General features: G+C 36.9%; 1 protein-coding gene and 1 non-coding gene across 2 annotated transcripts; one reads left to right on the top strand and one right to left on the bottom strand.

The window, feature by feature from the left end:
• Positions 1 to 2503: 2503 nt before the first annotated feature.
• On the bottom strand, positions 2504 to 2648 carry LOC123643022. Its single transcript, XR_006736600.1, has one exon. It is a non-coding gene; the product is annotated as a U4 spliceosomal RNA (small nuclear RNA).
• Positions 2649 to 4718: 2070 nt separating this feature from the next.
• Positions 4719 to 20199, top strand: BIRC3 (baculoviral IAP repeat containing 3). Its single transcript, XM_045556827.1, has 9 exons — positions 4719 to 4824; positions 8540 to 11184; positions 11296 to 11395; positions 13840 to 13918; positions 14600 to 14648; positions 16242 to 16484; positions 18916 to 19170; positions 19419 to 19460; positions 19573 to 20199. Exons 2-9 carry the CDS (start codon positions 10335 to 10337, stop codon positions 19764 to 19766), a joined length of 1812 nt encoding a protein of 603 aa, XP_045412783.1. The 5' UTR covers positions 4719 to 4824; positions 8540 to 10334; the 3' UTR covers positions 19767 to 20199.
• The last annotated feature ends 2134 nt before the right edge of the window (positions 20200 to 22333 follow it).

Raw genomic sequence — 22333 nt, 5'->3', positions numbered from 1 at the left:
TCCCCTAAATCAATAACAAAAAGTCAATTCAATTTAAAAATGGGCTGAAGATTTGAACAGGCACCTCACGAAAGATGATATATAAACTGGCAAGAAGCATATGAAAATATAATCAACGATATTAATCACCAGGGAATAAAAAATAAAAGCATAATGGATGCCACGATATACCCAAAAGAAGAGCTAAAATTAAAAGGCTGACAATACTGTCTCGGAGGGGATGGGTAGCAGCTAGAACTCCTATACATTGCTGGGGGGAGTATAAAATGGTGCAAACACTTTGTAAACCTTTTGGCAGTTTCTAATAAAAATAAACATACGCCTACCCAATGACAATTCTATAGATATTTATCCAGCAGAAATGAATTCATAGATTCATAAAGAGACTTAAACTAAAAGGCTCATAGCTTTTCTCTTCACAAGGGATTGACCCAGGAAACAATTGAAATGCCATCAGCAAGAGAATGGATAAACAAACTGTGGTATATTTACACAGCAGAATACTATTGCAATAAAAAGAACAAATGACTGATACATAGGATATTGATGAAACCAAAAAATACGTTGAGTGAAAGAAGCCAGTATGAGTACACATTGTATGATCCCATTTGTATGAAGTTCAAGAACAGACAAACCAAATCTATGGTGATAGAAACCATAATAGTGATTGTGGGGAGGAGGGGTGGGGAGGAGGGGTGGGAGCGGGTGGGAGTGGGTTCTAGCTGGGTATTGACTGCAAAAGGGCATGAAGGAATGTTCCGAGGTGATGGAAAATGTTCTTGATCTTGATCTGGTTACCTGAGTACATTCATCTGTCAAAACTAATCAAGCTATATACTTAAGATCTCTGTACCTTATGCTATATAAATTATATTTTATTCCAGTACTGTCAGGATAAAATAAAATAAGTCAGCATTTATAAGGGCAAACTTCATCATATTGAGAACAGGTCTATATTAAACGATGTTTCTTTGTATATTTGATCTTCACTGGCACTGGTTCAAGGCTGGTTTTATAGTATTTTATTTGCAAGATGTCATGAACTTATCAACAGACAAGGAAATTCCCAGAATTTACAATGACTCCAGGCTGTACTTTGGAATCAGAACAGCATGTTCCCTGTTAGATTTCACTTTCACTTTCAGTTCTAGATTCCTGGGTAGAATCTTTATAGGTAAAAATCTAAAAACTTCCAGAAAAAAACACTGGGCTGGAACTGCATTTGCTACTGCATTCTTAATATGTGAAATTCCCTCCATAGAAAAAATATTTTTTTAATCATGATTGCCCTCAAGGGAAAAAAATACTTCTAAGTTAATTATTTAATAGTAGGATATTTAGAAAACACCACTGTTAGGAATTATCAGAGTTCCAAGCCAGGAATGGGGTGAAGAACCGTCTCACGGATAGCTTGCTCACACATTGACATTAGAACAAAACTGGCAAACTAGAGATAGAAATGGCTATACAGTATGAGTCTGCCTTGTCACTCCTCAAATGTTTCCTTCCATACTTCTGTCTCAAAAAGAGTATTTGGAGATAAAATGTATTTAAGTGAGCTGGATGCTGAAAGGAGAAAGGGAGTTTTTACATAAAATATTTGGAATATACAAAGGGTTAGAAGAAAAATGCAAGGTATATTACACTATTAAAAATTTGGATGCAGGTTTAGAATAAAGCAAGCCCAGTGGATAGATTAGCTCCAATTTTGTTAGTCAACAAAGATTTACTGAGCACCTACTATGTGTAGAAACTCTCCTAGTACTAGAATAATGCAGTGAGCAAGATATATATTGTCCCTGCCCATGTGCATTTATGTGGGAAAACAATTACTTTAAAAAAATCAATAAAATTGTGCAAAGGGTTACAAAGAAGACATTTTGATCTGTTTCAAGCCTGACAGGTTTGATCCTGGCTCTGACTACCAGCTTGAAGAATCTGAGAATCCTAGTTAGTTCAGGGATTTCTTAATCATGGTCTTTAAATTGGGGTAAGTGTTCTCATGGGTGTTTACAAAGACTTACCAATAGGTAAGTGGGAGTTGAAATGTTTTAAGGAATTAACAGCCTAATTCTCAACTTTTGTATGTAGTTTTTCCTAACACTGATCTGACTGAAAACAAGAGCTGTCAAGGTTGCCAGGCTTATTTTATCTTCTCACCTCCCTTTTCACAATGGTTCTCTCTCTTCCTACAAAAGACAGATTCACATCTCTTACCCATCATGAGTTCTAAAATGGTATATTACCCCTGGGTGTAAAAATCTCCCGGACGATTTGAAATAATTGGTATTAGTGTTGAGAAAATGAATGACTCTAATATCTGAGTGTGGCATTGCCAGATAAATTATTGGACACCCACTTAAATTTGAATTTCAGATAACTAATGAATAATTTATTAGTATAGACATGTACCAAATATTGCATAACACATTCTAATACTAAAATTTATTCATTTATCTCAAGTTTAAATTTAACTATGTGTCCTGTTTGTTTTTTTATTTAGTCTTCCTAGAGACTGCCAAAAGTTGTCAATACCAGCTATATTGCAAGTCTTCACAGAGGAGTATTGGGAAAAGTTTTCGATTAGCAATAATTGTGCCTTGAAGAAACCTCATTGGCTATGTACAATACTGCCACTGCACAAAGCTTGTCTGGTGTTTTAATTTGCTAACTCTGGCAACCTTATCTGGGTAAGAAAAATTCAGTGCTTTCCACATCACTGATTTTAACAGCATTGAGTTGTCCACTGATAAGTAATTAAATTTTTTGATTAGAGGTCACTAAATGATTTTTGGAATATAAAACAGATACTCAAAACATTGTGAAAGAATTACCAGAACAAAATTTCTTATGGGCTTATCCAAGTATTTATGTGAAAAAGGTTTTTCAACATCTATAATCTGTAGAAAGGAAAAAAAGGAACAGAATCTGTGCTGAACTCTATCATATTCTAGCAATAGATAATATTCATGAACATACACTTGAACAACTTGTTTAAAATGCAAGCCGCAAATTCCTTAAAATTGTATTTATAATAAAATTTTACTTATCTTTAATAATTATTAACATGTACAATATTTTTATATTGTTTTGACCAAAATTAATGAATATAATACTGATAACAATGCAATCAAAGAGGAATTTTTCTTTGACATTTAGTGCCTTATGAGCCCAAGGGAACAATTAAATTTCAACTTATAAATGTATTTGTTTCAGAGATATGTAACAGAGAGATCATAAAAGATGTCCAATATGAACATATATTAACAATCTTAAGGGGAACTGGAATGTTCAAGGACAAAAGGCAATGATATAATTATTTCAAACTATTAATATTAAAGATAACCTGACTTACTGTTTAATGGATGATGGTGGGTGGCAAATGGCTATGGTGTTACGTCCCTCAAATATATTTAAAAGAGTGCTGTATCAATTTTATTAAAAAAAATCTATGTTTACATTTTGTAGATTCTTGGCAACTACAACAACTTTGAGTTTTAATGTAAGTTAAAACTGGGCAAGGGAATATAGAGTTTTTCAAAATTCTTCTGGTGGACACATGATCAAAAATATGTAAGGTCCACAAAATGTTTTCAGTTGTCTCAAGAGTGAGTTAAAAATGGGTTAGAAAGTCTTGAACTAAGCCAGCTCAAACGTGGATTGAAGTCCCTGTATGAGAAATAAACTTAGCTTTATGTAATTCCAACTGGAACTTCAGTTGCTAAGGATAGCCAAGTCCACCTACGTCGGAAGATGCCTCTGCTTAGTCTGATTCTGTGCTGAACCCACTGCACGCCATTTCCACAGAATGATGAAGTCCCAAATAATCTATATGGGTTCTGCCTTTGCTTAGAGATTCTCTTTGATCTGCTGAAAGACAGAAAATCAGATGAGCTCTTCCAATCCATCTGTTAGCCTAGCATGTACTGTAGATAAAGTTGCTTACATTTGTTGCTTAGACAGAGAATGTTGAGGAAAATATGGCAGTGCAGTTAGACTCAAAGAAATCAGGTTTCCATGTCACTGTAACTCAGAGACCTCCCCTGTGAGACAAAAGGCTAAAAGGAGGAATTTTTTTTATAGCTGAGTCTGCCCTACTTATTAAAAAACAAAAACAAAACCACCAAAACAAAACAAAAAAACTTTTCAATATAGAAAACTAATGAGATAATTCCAATCCTTAAAATGGTAAAAATAAACTGAAAAGGAGAGCTGCATGATTTTTTTTACATACCCCTGTGTTTTCTTTCATCTCTTACTTTCTTGATCAGAACCAAAAGTAAAAATAATCATAAAGATTTCAGTGTTTTTTTTTTAATGCTGGACTTTGTAGAAGCTTAGAAATCTAACCTTTTTCATGTTTAAAGGTTATGGAGGGTGGGGGCGAGGGACACTTTGCCCCTTTCCAGTAAGGCTGACCAACGATCCTCTTTGCATCAGTTACCAAGACTTCCTCGAGCCGCGAACAAGGAAACAAAGGTCTTGCAGCGTAAACCGCCACGCGGATATGCCTCGGTTCAGAAAGAATCATGCTTTCAGGGTCATGGAAATCCCCGAGTGGGTTTGCCAGGCCACTGGTTAAGGGGAAGTGTGAGTGGTTATTGCCGCTGGAGTTCCCCTAAGTTCGAAAAGGAAAGCACCAGCGCGCACGCAAACCACCGGGCGGGGCGCGGGCGCCGGCTGCGTGCGCGGGTGGGGCCGGCGCGGGAGGTGCGGTGTTTAAAAGGCAGCGTGAGACTCGCGCCCCGCACGGAACGAGCCGGGCGACGGGTGTCGCTGGAGAGGACTCGTCCGGGCTGCTGCGCGTCGGCCTGAGGGGGGCAGGTGGGTGACGACCGCGGCGAGGAGCGTGTGCGTGAGGGTGCGCGTGAGTGGGTGCGCGTGAGTGCGCGTGAGTGAGTGCGCGTGAGTGGGTGCGCGTGAGTGGGTGCGCGAGTGGGTGCGCGTGAGTGAGTGCGCGTGAGTGGGTGCGCGAGTGGGTGCGCGTGAGTGAGTGCGCGTGAGTGCGCGTGAGTGAGTGCGCGTGAGTGAGTGCGCGTGAGTGCGCGTGAGTGAGTGCGCGTGAGTGCGCGTGAGTGGGTGCGCGCACCCCTGCCCGGACGCGCTGCCCAGGACGGCAGTCGGGGTGGCACGGTTGTCAAACACCACTCCAGGGCCCACAGGTCGGCTCCAGATGCTCAATTGTTGTTTTACTTTTGTCGTGAGGCGGTGGCATGGTGAAGCTTTGACATTTTAATTCGGATTGTCAAGAGGTCTTTGCAGGTACCAAGTAAGCCTCAGGACAGAGCCTAAAGTAGAGCTTTGGCACAGTTAGGAAACAGTGAAATGTTTAACCAACAAATAGAGGACTGTTCCTAAGAGATAGAAGAAAGCAGATTTTTGGTTGTTTTCCTGGTGATGGGCTTGGAAACCCAGTAGTGCTCTTCTTAATCTAGTCAGTATATCCTGATGCTAAAGTAACAATAATATTAACTTTATTTGCTATTATTTATTGCTAACATTAAGTGCTGCTACCTACTATCTGCCAGGTTCCTCTCTGAAGACTTTACAGATATTCTTCTCGTTTCATTATCACAATCTTAAGAGGCAGGTGCCACAGCCATCTTGATCACAATGAGGAAACTGAGGCTCATGGAGATTTCTTTGCCCAAGGTCCTACTCCTGGTAAAGGGGGACTGATTAGTATTGGGCACCCCAGATACCTGACTCTAAAGCCTGATGTTAAACCATCACTGAGTAGACTTTGTACACATTAATGTAAAATTGTTGGGGGGTACTGTGGTCATGCAGGGCCCAGTCAAGTTTGCTAACATTTACTTCTTCACAAGTCTTTTTTTTCTTTCTTAAAGACAGGGTCTCTGTCACCCAGGCTGGAGTGCAGTGGCACAATTATAGCTCAATGCAACCTTGAACTCCTTGGCTGTAGTAATACTCCTCCCTCAGCGACTGGAGTACCTGGGACTACAGGCACATGCCACCACACCCCCTATTATTTATTTATTTTTTTTTTAGAGACAGAGTCTTGCTACGTTGCCCAGGCTGGTCTCAAACTCCTGGCCTCAAGCAGTCCTCCCACCTTGACCTCCCAAAATGCTGGGATTACAGGCAGAAGCCACTGTGCCTGGCCTTCTATTTATTTATTTATTCATTCATTCATTCATTCATTCGGAGACAAAGTCTTGCTCTATCACCCAGGCTGGAGTACAGTGACATGATCATACCTTACTGCAGCCTTGAACTCCTGGGCTCAAGCGTTCCTTCCACCTCAGCCTCCAGAGTAGCTGGGACTACAGGCGTGTGCCACCATGCCTGGCTCACAAGTCTTAATGTCTACACTATACGCCAGACTCTGTGGATGCTGTGTGGGGGAGGGCTGGTATAGAGATGAAACATAGTTCCTGTTCTGAAAGCGCTTACTGCCTAGGAGGAAGCAGAAAGAAAAGGCACACACCCTCCAACGTCAGAGAGATGCATGTGCTGAGTGTCCGAGAGGGTAGGAACACCCAACAGCCCTGGGATTAGGGAGGTTACCCACTTGATAGGGTAAATAATAGAGTCAGAAGAGAAGAGGCTGCAGACCTGAGCCAATCTGAGAAGGAACCACCAGAAAGGAAAGAGGAATTCCAAGAGAGTGGTATCAGAGAAGCCAAGGGAACAGAGCATTTCTAAGAGGAAGTGGGCCCCAGTGTCAAATGCAAAAATTTCCATTGGTTTTGTCAAAGAAGCCATTGGTGTTATTAACTTGGAGAGTAGTTTTAAGTGGTGCTGGCTTTAAGGATTGTATCTGAGAGGTGAAAGTAGAGACATTAACCATAGACACATGTTCAAGTGGCTTGGCTGTGAAGAGATGGTACAATACAGGGTAGTTGCTACAGTGGAAGGTGGGGTTGAAAGATTTTTTTGTTTGTTTTCATTTGAAAGTTGAGATAGACTTTCAAACATAGGGTGATTGTTAGGTGGAAGAAAAAGGTCCAGTAGAGAGTGAGAGAAGTGAGAGTCGAAAACACGAGGGGAGATGGGGTCAAGAGCACGATTTCTGAGGTGGTAGGAGAGGGTGGATCACATGAAAGGGCAAGTCTTCAACTGAGGCAGCAAGTAGGTTGTGAGCAAAAGAGGCTTGGATGTGAGAATGTGAAAGGATTACTGCTCAGTGAAATCTCTTTTCTTTAGAAATAGAAGGCAAAGCAATTGACTGAAAATGAGATGGGGCAGAGTGGAGGAGAAATTTGAGGAAGGTACCAAACGTTTGGAAGAACAGCGTAGGGCAACGGGCTAGGCTGCTGAGCAGGGCTAAGTAGAATTGCCAAGGGATGGTGAAGGGCCAGCCGAGGTGGAGTCTGAAGTGACACCAGTCCCAGTCTGCAGGGTTGCGGATCTTCTCTAGCAGCATTTGGAAGCCTGGGTGTTGGAAGTGGTTAGGAAAGAAGTTGAACTGATTCAGGGTTGACATCTTGGCATATTTTTGTATATTTATTATATAATTGTTGCCTAAATACCCACAAATGTATACCTTATTTTCACACCAAAGCTTCTTTAGGGTAAGATCTGTATAAGGAGTTTGCAAACTCAAATGCATACAAAGGCCAGGCAGGTGATATAAATGAGTGAAACTGTGGGTGTCTCTTTTAAACAAAAGCATACTGTGTTTCCATATTTGACATGAAGGAATATTCTTCTTTTCCACAAATACATTTCTCTCATTTTTCTCAAAACATGTCTTTATGTACCTCTTTATGTACGTTCCATTTTTGTTATTTTTGATAGGCACAGATGTTACAACAATTTCAGTTTGCTCATAATTCTACTGTAAGCAAAACAATAGTGCCAGTTAGGTGACAGATAGCAACTGTTATTGCTAGCAGAGATTACCAGAACAGTTAGTCTTATCAGGGAGTCAAAGCACAGTGACAAAATGACAGCATGTGCCCTTTCTAAAGGGTACAGCTGCTGCTCAACTCTAGCTGATTGCTGCCATGCAGAAATACAGGCCCGGTGTTGCTAGATCTTCTGATTTTTCAAGAGAGGCTTGGAACCTAGAATGTTATTTAAAAATGTTGGCAATTAACTATAAGATTTAAAAATATTACGGTCCAAAAAAAAAACTGGTAGAATTCAAATAAGGCATGTAGATTAATCAACAGCATTGTATTAATGTTAATTTTCTGGTTTCTATAATTGGACTATAGTTATGTAAGATGTTAGCTTTGGGGAAGCTGAATGCAGAGTATACAGAAACCCTGTATTATTTTTGTAAGTCTCTGTAAGTATAGATTCATTTCAAAATAAAAACTTCAAAAAAGTAGTAAAATATTTTAATGCAATTCTGTGCAAGCCAAACAATACGTTTACTGGCCACCAGTTTGAGACTTCTGGTCCTTATCTGGGATTTCTTGGCCTCTGCAGTATCTGGTAAAGCACTTTGCACATGGCAGACAATTGGAAAATACCAGTGCTCTATTTGGGAGAACATGTTTTTTAAAAAGATCATTGTGTAACATGTATGAATTATTTGACTTTTGAAACTTTCTTTTTTTAATAGGTTTACAGAGGAGACGAACTTCTTCTAGATTTTTTTCTCAGTTTCTTCTATAAATCACAACATCTCAAAATGGAGGCCTAAAATCCTTAAAAGGGACTTAGCCTACTCTCGGGAGGTAGTTTTGTGCATGAATAAACAAATTAATTAGTTAACTAGTGTTTTGCTATAGTATCCAAAGAATGTTAATTTAAAAAATACAATCAAGTTATATGAGGTGTAACTATAATGAGGTTGATTTTGAATTTGATTTGTGGAAGTAAAGGAGAAGGGATTATAGCTGGGGCATATTACTGAAGCACTTTTTCAAAGTTGGCTAGGCAGTCTCCCACTGGCTGCTGTGTAGAATAGAAAACAGTATTTGTGTTTGGCAAAGTTTTAAAAATGAGTGACAGTTATCTAGAACAAAGAGTGAATATTCAGCCCACTGCGAAATTAGAGAAATATGCAGATGAAAACTTCGACATGGTAAAAGACTTCTGCAATGACAAAGAATCTCAAGAACAAGACTTTTTGACAGATACAACAAATTTAGAGGAAGTAGGAAAGATAAATGTGATGAATGATGAAGAAATTATTCAGTCATTTCCAAGAACATCAATATATTTACAAGAATATCGATATATTTTAAAAGTCTAAAATTTAGTTCTTCAAATGGTTTGTTGTCTATGAGAATGATGAGAATGTGAATGATTATATAAAGGACATTTCCAGGGTCTAGCCAATTATACCATCAGAATGAGAAAATAGTAACACTGAGTTGCTTCAATAGCATGAAGCTGAGTCCAAAGACCAAGTGAACAAATAAATTAATCTCCGATGATTTATTTAAATAGAATGTTTAACTTTTTAAGGTCACTATGACTAAGCAACCGTGTTCCTGATGATCTATGAGGAAGTAACTATTACTTAATAAGTCTTGAAACCAGGTTTTAAGATGTGTTAACCAATCCTGATACTACTTAAGCTCTTTATTTGAAGGGAAATCTTAGGTTGTTTTGTTCTCCCTATTAAAATGATTGTAGAAATAAAAAGTACTAATTTGAGAAAAATTTGGGATATACCATGTTTCATTGAATCTACGATGTCATCAGTTATAAATCACACCATTATTTTATGTACCTCTAAGAAATAAAAATGCTGCTAATTAAAACATGATATGTCATTAATTGTAAGATACCTTTCAGTAACAGGTATTAAAACAGGCATCTTATAATCAATGAAAAATGGTAATGTATTGTTTTCCCCCTTTGAGGTCTTATCCTTTTTTTTTTTTTTCTGGCTACCAAATTTCACAATTTCCAAAAAGCAAAATAAACATAGTTTAAATATTTTTTCTGTGGGTACTTGTTTTCCACCATGAAAAGAAGCTAGCTTTGTGAGTCAAACATTTTATTTTCAGGTTGGTTGAATGCCACTGGAGTATTCTAGTGGCCTGAAGAAGGTGACCTAGCTATGGAGATGCCTGACACTAAATGGCATCCTGACCACTTAAACACTGTACACTTCTATTAAGGGTTTTAATTTTCATCATAGATTACTATGTAGCATCATGTTTACATTATATGTATAAAGATTATACGAAGGTGCAGTTGTGCATATTTGTCCCTTAAAATGTATCAGTATAGGATTTAGAATCTTTCCATGCTGAAACCATAAATGCCTAGAAGAAAAAAGAATGAAAGATTTCTCATTTTAGGTGTTCAACCTAGTACCAAAACTAATAAAAGCAAAAGCCATGCACAAAACTACCTCCCCAGAGAAAGGCTAGTCCCTTTTCTTCCCCATCCATTTCATTATGAACATAGTAGAAAATAGCATATTCTTATCAAATTTGATGAAAAGCGCCAACATGTTTGAATTGAAGTATGACTTTTCATGTGAACTCTACAGAATGTCTACGTATTCAACTTTCCCCGCCGGTGTTCCTGTCTCAGAAAGGAGTCTTGCTCGTGCTGGTTTCTACTACACGGGTGTGAATGACAAGGTCAAGTGCTTCTGTTGTGGTCTGATGCTGGATAACTGGAAACAAGGAGACAATCCTATTGAAAAGCATAAAAAGTTGTATCCTAGTTGCAGCTTTGTTCAGAATCTAAATTCAGTTAGCAATTTGGAAGCTACCTCTCAGCCCACTTTTCCTTCTTCAGCAAGAAATTCCACACATTCATTATTTCCAGGTTTGGAAAACAGTGGATATTTCAGTGGCTCGTATTCAAGCTTTCCATCGAATCCGGTAAACAGAGCAAATCAAGATCTTTCTGCTTTGAGGACAAGTCCCTATCACTGTGCAATGAATACTGAAAAAGCCAGATTACTTACTTATCAGATGTGGCCATTGACTTTTCTGTCACCAACAGATCTGGCCAAAGCAGGCTTTTACTACATAGGACCTGGAGACAGAGTGGCTTGCTTTGCCTGTGGTGGAAAATTGAGCAACTGGGAACCAAAGGATGATGCTATGTCAGAACACCTGCGACATTTTCCCAATTGCCCATTTTTAGAAAATCAGCTTCAAGACACTTCAAGATACACTGTTTCTAATCTGAGCATGCAGACACATGCAGCCCGCTTCAAAACATTCTTTAACTGGCCTTCTAGTGTTCTAGTTCATCCTGAGCAGCTTGCAAGTGCAGGTTTTTATTATGTGGGTAAGAAACTTAATCTGATATTATTAATAAAAAAATTCAACATGTTTTATCTTATACATTTTAGTGAGCAAATTATGTGCATTCATAAGTTTGGCCCAAAATTAATTTTAGGTCACAGTGATGATGTCAAATGCTTTTGCTGTGATGGTGGACTAAGGTGTTGGGAATCAGGAGATGATCCATGGGTGGAACATGCCAAATGGTTTCCAAGGTAATTGTTTTGAAATTCTCTTTACAAATTTCTGTGATTATCGTGAAATCAGTTATATGTATTTATAATCAATCAACTGTTACTTTATTGTCTTTGTTTCAAAAACACATTCGTGAATAAGTTTAGGATGGATTCCTTAGAAAAATAATTACTTAAAGGTTTTGATGAATTTAAGACAAAGAAGAAATGGATTTGGGATTTGTTTAATTTTTTAAGAAATATATATGTTTTAAAAAATATATGTTCATTATGAAAGCAAAGCCTCACACTGTAGAAAAGTACAGAGAAAGAAAATCAAAATGTCCAGAAATCTCACCACTTAAAGATGACCATGGTAAACCATTTTAATAAACATCTCTCTAGACATCTCTTTATGCATATGTACATAAAAAAATAAATATATATGGTTTTACATAAAGTAGATATTATAGTTTTAAAACTTTTTCCAGTCAGCAGATGTCTTGGACATATTTCCATTCATTCAATATTCAATAATATTAATTGATTACCTATTCCAAGCACTGTTCTAGGTGCGTAAAATACTCAGTTGAACAAAACACAGACTCTTTGTTTTATAGCAAGAGAGGACAATTAATAAAAACTTAATAAATCAGTTATATAACATGTTGGAAGATAAGTAGATAAAAGGAAGAAGAGCAGAGTAAGGGAGATCAGAAATGCCAGGCTAAGGTTACGATATTAAATTGGGTGGTCAGGGTAAATACAGACTCATCTGTTTTCATCGCCACATGGTATTTTATTGTCATATCCTACCCTTTTGATTATTCTGCACTCTTTTATATGTTCTTCTTTTTCATCTAAATCAAGTGGCCTATGGTTATATTTTTCATGGCCAAAACTTTTAGTATTATTTAATGTTGATTACTAAACTTATTTTCATCATATAAAACTTATTTTCCTAATATACATTTTTAAATATAGTACTTTATCTTCATTTGTATCAACTTTGTGCTCCCTAACTATTGCAGATTTAAAAAATTGTGAAGATTGTAAAGAACACTTACATAAGTTTTTAAAAAGTGCTACTAACTTTCCATTGTGGTAATTTTGTGAATATACAAAAAGAATGGTAAATGTGCTTTGGTAGGGTCATGAATTTGTTTTGTCCTTAAATTTGACAAGGTATGTATGGTTTCTAGGAGTTGCCAAAGCTTGTGAATATCTGACATTATAAAATGTGTTCAGTTTCCTCTTTCCTTCTCTCTTGTCCCTCTTTGTACATTTCCAGCTTTTAAAACTATCATGAAAATGAGCAGTATCATTTATTCAGAGAACTTTCTACCTGTCTCTATGTTCTCTGTTATTAATGTAATACATCAGGGAGTTGTTTTTTTTTTTGTTTTTTTTTTTGAGATAGAGTCTCACTCTGTTGCCTGGGCTACAGTGAGTGCCGTGGCGTCAGCCTAGCTCACAGCAACCCCAAACTCCTAGGCTTAAGCCATCCTACTGCCTCAGCCTCCCGAGTAGCTGGGACTACAGGCATGCGCCAACCATGCCCGGCTAATTTTTTCTATATATACTTTTAGTTGTCCAGATAATTTCTTTCTATTTTTAGTAGAGACGGGAGTCTCGCTGTTGCTCAGGCTGGTCTCGAACTCCTGACCTCGAGCAATCCACCCGCCTCGGCCTCCCAGGGTGCTAGGATTACAGGCGTGAGCCACCGTGCCCGGCCCGTCAGGGAGTTTTTAAAGGAATCTCAGAATAGTTGCAGAGAGCAGCTGAGAGCTCTGAGTGCAGACACCCTTACCTGACTGCAGTAGACCGAGAGGCTCCTACTCTTATCCACTTCAGCCCTGGCAGATTACCAGTTATATCCTGCCTCTTATGTCAACTTGCCTTTCACTGCACTGTCTCTGACCATTCCCCATATGCTAAACAAACAGGGAAATGGTTATATGTATGTTTATGCTCATTTGAAATATTTACCAGTCTACAAATGGCTGGATTAGCTCTGCTCAAATTAAGATAAATATTTAGGGCTTCTCAAAATTAACTGAAGCATAATATATCCTGGTAAATATAAAATAGTAAGATTAATTTTATAAAATATTCAAACCATATAAAAAGTTACTAGTAGTTAATCAAATTTATGTTAACTGTGATAAGCAGCATTTTAAAAGATAAATTAAAAATTCACAGACCCCCCCCAAAAAATCTGAATTCTATCATACGATATTTATGCGTAGTTAAAACAATTTTTTTTGAAAGAAATACAAGAGAATCAGTTCTCTCTGTGCTAGGATTTATTTATTCTTCAAACTTTACATTTAGAATCAGTGATCTTAAATGATTATGTGATTTGGGGTAAGCACTTAACCAGATTTGAAATGGGATAAGCACCTAGAGATGAAGAATTTGTATTATTAAATGTTCATTTCACTTTTATAAGTAACCCCCCAAACTTTATTCTGTTTACCTTTTAGGTGTGAGTACCTGATAAGAATTAAAGGACAAGAATTCATCAGTCGAGTACAAGCCAGTTACCCTCACCTACTTGAACAGGTAGGTAGGGAAAGTTTTTTTTTAATCATTGGTTACCAACAGAGAAATTATTTTCTTATAATTACAGAGAGTGCTATTTTAGTGGAAAGACAAGAGTTGTTTAAAAAATACATTTTTAAAAAATAAAACCTGACATGATATTAGAAATTACTATTCTTTGGAGAATAGGTTCATAATTAGCAATCTGAAAATAATACTTCTCTTTAAGCATTTGTCTAGTCGAGTTGCAATAAATTAAACTACTTGAGGGAAAAAAACTGGCTAGGATTTAATAGTTTCACTATATAGTAATTTTTTTCAAAAGGTTTGAGAAAGAGAATTTTGTTACTCTTTCTAATCTTCTTGGAAAAGCAAATAAGAACTTAGTAGTTTGATGGAGTAATATTAACACTTCCTAACCACGGTCAATGGAACTGACATTTTCCTGCCTTAATGAAAATATTTGTTAATACACACACACACACACACACACACACACACACACACAGACACAGAAACTCTATTAGTTTATGGCCTAGCGAATAACTGTTGAATGAAATAAAATATTGCTTTTGGTTTAAAAAATTATTTTGCCGGTAAGCAAGTCATTGTGCAACACATGGAATTAATAGGTCTGTTGACTCATTTTTATTGCAATGGGCAAGGTTTATATTTTAATTTATATCCTTTTTTTTTCTGCAGCTGTTATCTACATCAGACACTCCAGAAGATGAAAATGCAGAGTCACCAAGTATGTACAATGATAATAATTACTGCATTTAAATAGAACCATTTGGTACTGTTAACATTGGAAGTTGATAATAATAATATGCATTTGTATTGATTTATAATTTACAATGCATTTTCAAGTATTGGTGTATTCATTTTCAAGTATTTCAAGTGTTGGTATTTCTCAAACTTCAGTGCATATCAGAGTTGCCTGGAGAACTTTAAAAAATATTACAGATTTCTAGTTTCTGCTTCAGACGTACTGAATTGAATCAGAGTATCTAAGGGTGGGGCTTGGGCATCTATAGTTTTAACGAACTATGTACATCTAGCCTAACCCTTGTTCTTGGTCCAGCGTGGGAACAGATATACCATAATATTAGGTTGCTCACATACTCTTTCTGTGAAATGGAGAGGGTAGAAAATACTATTCCTATTCTTTAATAGTGACTCCAAGGCTCAGACAGGTTAAGTGACTTGTCTATCAACTTTAACCTAAAAGATGGTAGAACCAATATTTGAACAAGCTCTTCTCCATTTTCTTATGTTCAATCCAATTCAATAAATATTTATTGTATATCTGCTGTTCAGAGAAAAGAATAGAGAATGGGATAAACATAACTCCTGGCCTCATGAGCTAATAACTTAAGGGATACTGACAAATGCACAGATAGGAGAAAGGGATATGGTCGGGAAAGGAAAGTGTGATTTGAGAGTGCATGCAGGACAATTCACCCAGACCTGGAAGAGCAGAAAGGCCTTCCAGAGGAAGTATTTGTCTTAGCAGAGAACCCAAGAGAAGAGTAGAAGTTAACCAAGTGACAAGGGAGGAAACGAGTATTCCAGGCAGAAGGAACAGGCACCTTTGAAAAGCTGAACAAAATTCTGTATGGCCAGCAGTAGGTGTTGCAAACAGGTAAATAAGTGAAGCAGGACAACGCTAAAAGTGGTCATCACTGCAGGCAGAACTTGACACAAGAGCCATCAGTTTGTGACTTCCAGGCTAAGTGCAGAATGCAAATGAGTAAGTGGGATGAGGCTGAATTGGTAAACAGGGTCCAGATTGTATGAGAACTTGTGAGCCACAATTCGATTTTAGATTTTCTCCTAAGAGCAATGGAATAGTTGATGGAATTTAAAGAGTGTGACACACTCAGATTTGAGTTTTTAAAAAGACACCCTGGTTGCACTGTTGACAATGAACTGGAAGGGAACAATATTGTAGGAGGCTGTTGCAGTGATAGAGGTGAGTGATGACACTAGCCTCTGCCAAAAATATGAGAAACATATTTGATTTGGAAAGTCCACGTGTTCATTCAACATAGAGGAAAAGGAATCTAAATTCTAGTGGGGGGTGATTGCCGACGTTGTTTCCTTCTCCTGCTCACATACATATATCTGGTTATGATGGATAATGCATATTTTGTATCTAAACACAATATTCCATATTCTTATTTTGGTGACTGAACATGGATATCACTTTAAATTTAACAAAGTTCATACAAAATAGTACCTACACATGTTCTGGATTTTATGTTTTTGATATTGCAATAACTTTCAGTTTAAAAAATATAGAGACTCTCCTCATGTGTATTAAATTCTTTGTTCCATATAGTTATTCATTTTGAACCCGGAGAGAATCACTCAGAAGATGCAGTCATGATGAATACACCTGTGGTTAAAGCTGCTTTGGAAATGGGCTTTAGTAGAAGGCTGGTAAGACAGACAGTTCAGAGTAAAATCCTAACAACTGGAGAGAATTATAAAACCGTCAGTGATCTTGTATTAGATTTGCTTAATGCAGAAGATGAAATAAGGGAAGAGGAGAAAGAAAGAGCAACTCAAGAAAAAGAATCAGGTATGTATATTTATTAATATGGCCTCTATTTCCGTAAGGGTTTGATATCACTCTATATAATACTGAAAATGTACTCATCAATCCAGTCAATCCAGTCAGATTTTTCTTATATTTAGTATTCTGAATTCAAATTCTAAAAAATTTCTTCACAATAAAATACATTTGAGTTGCTCATTCAATTTAAAGTATGTATATTGAAAGTATTACTTCCTGTTTTTCCTTAATTTATATTTTTTGTCTGGGTAGTTGACTTTGTATCCAATTATACATGGCACATTTTTGATCCCGGGCTAGTTGGTCACCACTCTTTGCTGTAAATTGGGGTGGGATCAGGGACAATTATTAATTTTAACATTAGCATAACAGTATGTCTTAGCCTGTGACTATAAATAAATACCAGATTAGGATTATGCCCCCTACCTGACCACACAAGAAGCAAGTTCCCCTTCACAGCATCTAGATGTTATTTAGGCAAGTCCTAGGATACTGTTTCACATTCCCTTAGGAAAAGTTACCCACGTTCTTCCACACTAGTCTTGTCTGCTACTCTATTGCCCTTCATGAAAACTCTTCCTCTGGGTGTGTCCATTCTCATCTGGCTGCTCTGACTGCTCTCATCACTCTGGCCTAGACAAAGAGGAATGCTGATCTCTCCTTTGCCAGGCATGGACCAGAAATCCCTTCAACACAGCTGAAAACAGACTGCAACTTTTAGCAAGCTCTTACTGGAGATTTAGGGATAACAGAAGGGAATTATATCACAGATGGCAATTTACAACTGTAACCATATGTGGCCTCTCTTAGTGCCCCTCAGCCCATTCTCATAAATCTCTCTACTTAGCTTCTGGTTTATCTCTGTGTAGCTGTGGCCAGTTTACACAAATCATTGGAAAGTCACAACCATGCTTTTCCTTTATCAAAGTTCAGGCCCCAAAATATCCATACAGCCCAGAAAGAGAAAAAAGTTTTCCCCTTATCCTTGTCCGAGGCCATCTGGGATCTCTTTCTTCCCAGGATGACTGCCAGTCATATTGTTCACTCCATTCAGGGATAAACCTACCCCTGCTCGTGAAGATAGATTTGTCTTCTGGCCCAACCCAGACCAACACATCAGACCATAGTATAATCGTATGCATAGTCCATTTACCAGAGTGTGAATTACTCAGTCCTGTACACCACCAGTACAGCAGCAACACAGTCCAAGTTCATCTTTGCCCAGCCACGTCAGGTTCTTTTTCACTGTGAAGATCAGGCAAGTGTTTTCTGTAGTTTTCTCAGTGTTAGCCATTAGTCACCAGCCAACAGTTGCTCAAAGAAGAGAACACTCATCTCAACAATTAAGAAACCCCCACAAAATCTAAAGACATTCATCTATATTTTTATTTCTTTCAAAGACAATAAAGTCTCCAGAGATGACTCCAAGTCAAGAATATATTAAATATAATGATTTTATCTTGTCAAAAAGAGCCTTTAGTGTCCCTGCCTCACCATTTTATCTACTACCTAGCTCAGCATCTGCACACAGTCTGTGTTCAAGAAATACTTTTTGAATGAGTGAATGAAAATACTTACATTTAGATTAATTACTTTATAGTTTCCCAAGAACAGTAGGTAAGTAAATAACGAGGCAATTTAGGATATTTTTCCAGAATAAAAGAATAATATACTTTAAAGGTACATTCAAGTCTTCACAACTTATAAGCCAGAATACAATCTGTGACTTTGAAATGAGACTTTTTCCAGTAATTAGCAATCAAATTCTAGAAATCTTAAGAATTTCAAAGAAGTTATTATATTAGGTTAAGTAAAATATAATAAGAAAAATAAATCTTAGATTGAAAAACTAATATACTTTACAAATTACATTTTTACTTTCTAATATATTACTGCTTCTCTAATATAGATAATTTAACAGAATATATTAAGTTGTAATTCTCTTTCCCTCTGCCTATTAGTTTTTTATTTTTATTCTTTAAATTATAGTACTAAGGCGTGGTGGTTACATTTGTTCAACAGATACTTATAGGGCATTAACTTTGTGCCCAGGACTATTCTAGGTCCTGATCCTTTTTCTCATTTACTTTCAGAGCTTCGGTTATCTTCAAAATGTATCTCTCTATCCTTGACCTTCCAAGAAACATCTTCTATTCTTTTTTAGATGGTTCTATTTATGTGTCCTATTACTTGGCAAAATGTGTCTAAAACATAACAATCATCTCTCCTAAAACAATTTTTTCTTTAGCTAGCCTAATTTCTGTTAGTAGTTATTATTAGGCACAAGGGATGAGGTACTCCCAAACATAGCAATCAACATCAATGCCTTACTGTTTATGAATTAAAGATAGCTTTTATTTTGTTATATATGTAGATGTGGAAGGAAGTTTGTAAGCAGAGTTTGAACATGTATGTGTTTGTTTTCTTCTTTATAAAGATGACCTATCATTAATACGGAAGAACAGAATGGCACTTTTTCAACAGTTGACTTCTGTAATTCCAATTCTGGATAGTCTACTAACTGCCAGAGTGATTAGTGAACAAGAACATGATGTTATTAAACAGAAAACACAGATATCTTTACAAGCAAGAGAACTGATTGATACTATTTTAGTAAAAGGAAATATTGCAGCCACCATATTCAAAAACTCTCTACAAGAATGTGACCCCACATTATACCAGCATTTATTTGGTGAGCACTGGAAAATTATTTTTTGGAACTTTCTAGGTCAATTGAAAATATGCTTTTGTTAATAATTTGTGATTATTGAAAATAATTCAATCTAATTTATAAACATTAATTGCACAAAAAGATTAAAGACTTTCGTTGCCTTAACATGAGTATGGCCAAAGTCTAAACTGTTTGTTAAAAAATATATTCTGTGGCTAAATATTAACTTTTTTTTTGTTACAGTAATGCTTTTTCTTTTTCTCTCTTAGTACGACAGGACATAAGGTATATTCCCACAGAAGATGTTTCAGGTAATAGTATTAACACTTTAAACCTGTAGAAAACATTGTTTTTATTTTTTTTTTGCTTTTTCATTGGAGGAGGAGCAAATTGCCTTCATTAAAAATTGTTTTCTCATCTTAGATCTACCGATGGAAGAACAATTGCGGAGACTACAAGAAGAAAGAACATGTAAAGTGTGTATGGACAAAGAAGTGTCCATAGTGTTTATTCCTTGTGGTCATCTAGTAGTATGCAAAGATTGTGCACCTTCTCTAAGAAAATGTCCTATCTGTAGGGGTACAATCAAGGGTACAGTTCGTACATTTCTTTCATGAGGAAGATCGAAAACTTTGTCTAAACTTTAGAATTCATTTTCAGAATGTACTATAATTTTAACTTTTATACTGATTTGGTTTCCTTAAATTTCTTTTATTTATTTACAACTCAGAAAATTATATATTTTATATATATATGAATAATACTTTTGTTCTTGTGAACAAAAAATAGAGCACTACAAACACAATACTCACTCAGAATTTCAGCATTATTGAAGTTTTAAGTGAAGTAAAATTTAAGATATTTGAGTTTATTTGTCAGAATTTTAAATATTTTGGAGTTGTATTAAGAACCAGGAATACAATTCTCTGCCTTTTTTGATCAGTGTCCCATACATAGAAAGTCTTCATATTTGTTGAATGACTTTATAGGGACATGGTGTTTTTGTAAAGAATTCTGTGAGGAATAATTTAATAAAGCAACAAAAAATTACTCTTGTTCTTTGTATGTTTATTTCTATGATATTTGATAGTTTAGTCACTCCCAGACGCCTTCCATACTTCCTTAATACCTCTTGAATACTGAACTACAATTTATATCCCTTCCTAGAAGATGCTTCCTCATTTACACTTGTAGAAGACAGGGCTCAACCACATCTGTCTTTAATCTGTACGATTCTATGGGATGCCTGAGACAAAATCAAACAATCCCCTCAATAACTTTGTTTATTCATTTGTCTATTGATTCATTCAGGAAGTCTTGTGCCAGACCTACCCATTGGGAAAAGCCCCTAATTTTATTCTTACCAGTTTGGTATTAATTCTGGGACTTGGAAAGTATGCTTGTTAGCAACTCTTGGGACCAACAGCTTTTCTGGTGAATAAACCTGTTCTATTAATATATTGTCAGTGCAGCAAAATTTCTTCCTCTCCATTACTTTTTTGGTATTCAACATGTCCAACTCATAATTCTCTATCCTTTGTTTACTATAGAGGTATTAAGGCTTTAGGGCCACAAGTAAGACTGTAATAGGAAATATTCTGGGGAAGACAGGCAAAGGCCAATCATCTAAACCAGTCCCAGATGTCTGTGTAGGGGCGGAAAGGTGTTGATCCTTTTCCTCCCTGTTGTAATAGTCACAGCTGACACTCTTAGAACAAAAGCCAGGTTAATGAGAAAAGCATAACACATTTATTTAATCATAATTTTACATGACATGGGAAGCTTCAGAACGAAGACCCAAAGACACAGGGGAAACTATCTATTTTTATGCTTGGGTTCGACGAAGAATGGACAGCCATGTGGAACTGTGATTGGACAAAAAGGGTATGAGCTAATGGGAATAGACTGAGTGGGGAAACTCGGAAAGGCCTGTGTGTTCAGATTCTTCTTGGCCTCTCTGTGCAGCGTTCCTATCTCCTGAGTATGGGGCAGGACACTTTCTAGAATGGGGCTTTTATGACTTACTACCAAACAAGGTAGGTCAGAGGATTTCTTCACGGCCCTCTCTTACACAGAAAGGCAAGGGAAAGTTAGAGTAATATTTTTAGGTTCTATGGCTGGTGGGAAAAAGTGGTTCTGGTTTCTATGATCTGCCTTGGGGAAGAGAAATTCTAGTTTCTATGGCTTCCTCGGGAGAGAATGAGAGGCAAGAGAGCAGGGCAGGATAAGGTGAGAGAGAAACTTTGTTTCTGAGCCTGCTTCTGAGGCCTTCACTTTGGGGTATGGTTTTTTTGAGCCCCAAATTCTGCCAGAGTTCTAAAGAGAAAGATTAGGGACCAAACAAGGGCCACCTCTTCATTCTGATGCTGGGAGACTATTTCTTGGAGATGTAACTGATTTTGCCTCTGCGAAAAGGCTCACCTGGCTTGCCACGTGCTAGCTAGTGTGCTCCTGGGGTTGAATTAATTGTAATACTGCTTAGGTGATTTGTAACTCAGCTATAGGATAAATATTTAGATAGTTGATACCCGTTTGCAACTTTTTTGTCTTGTTCTTACTACATACTATAGTTAATATTTGAATTTACTTTGCCATCTCCGCTGTAAAACTCTTACTCATTTCTCATTTTGGCAATAAATAGCTAACATACCAACTTATTTATTCAATATGTTATTTCCCTATGTGTTAGTTAAATTGAAATTTTGTTTTGGAAGAAATAAATTACTGTAGTTAATAATGGTAGCTGGCCATATGTCAGGCACTGTTTCGAGGTGCTTGACATACATTAACCCATGTGATTGCCTCCAGCCCACCCCTAGCCAACCTGGTCTTCAGTCGCCACATTTGGGTAGATGATTTAAACCTCAACATACAATAGATAATAAGTGTTGTAACTCAGAACTTTGTGGGCTTAATTTCATACTTAGGCCATGCTCATTATAGTTTCCATTCACCCTTTTTATTAATATCCTTATATTACTTGACACCATTAGCCATTAAGTTCCTTTGTGGTCATAGGCAATGTGACCTAACCATCTTCACCTCCTTTTGGTGTCTTGCACATGATAGTAGAAAATGTGGGTGTTTATTTACTAAGTAAATTCCAGGCAAAACAACCAGATGTGATGTTTAAGAGATTCACTATTTTAGAAGTAATATGACTACCCTTGAAACAAAAAGGAAG

The sequence above is a fragment of the Lemur catta genome, chromosome 7, assembly GCF_020740605.2.
Source record: "Lemur catta isolate mLemCat1 chromosome 7, mLemCat1.pri, whole genome shotgun sequence".
NCBI classification, from domain to species: Eukaryota; Metazoa; Chordata; class Mammalia; order Primates; family Lemuridae; genus Lemur; species Lemur catta.
This window is presented reverse-complemented; position numbering and strand designations above follow the sequence as displayed.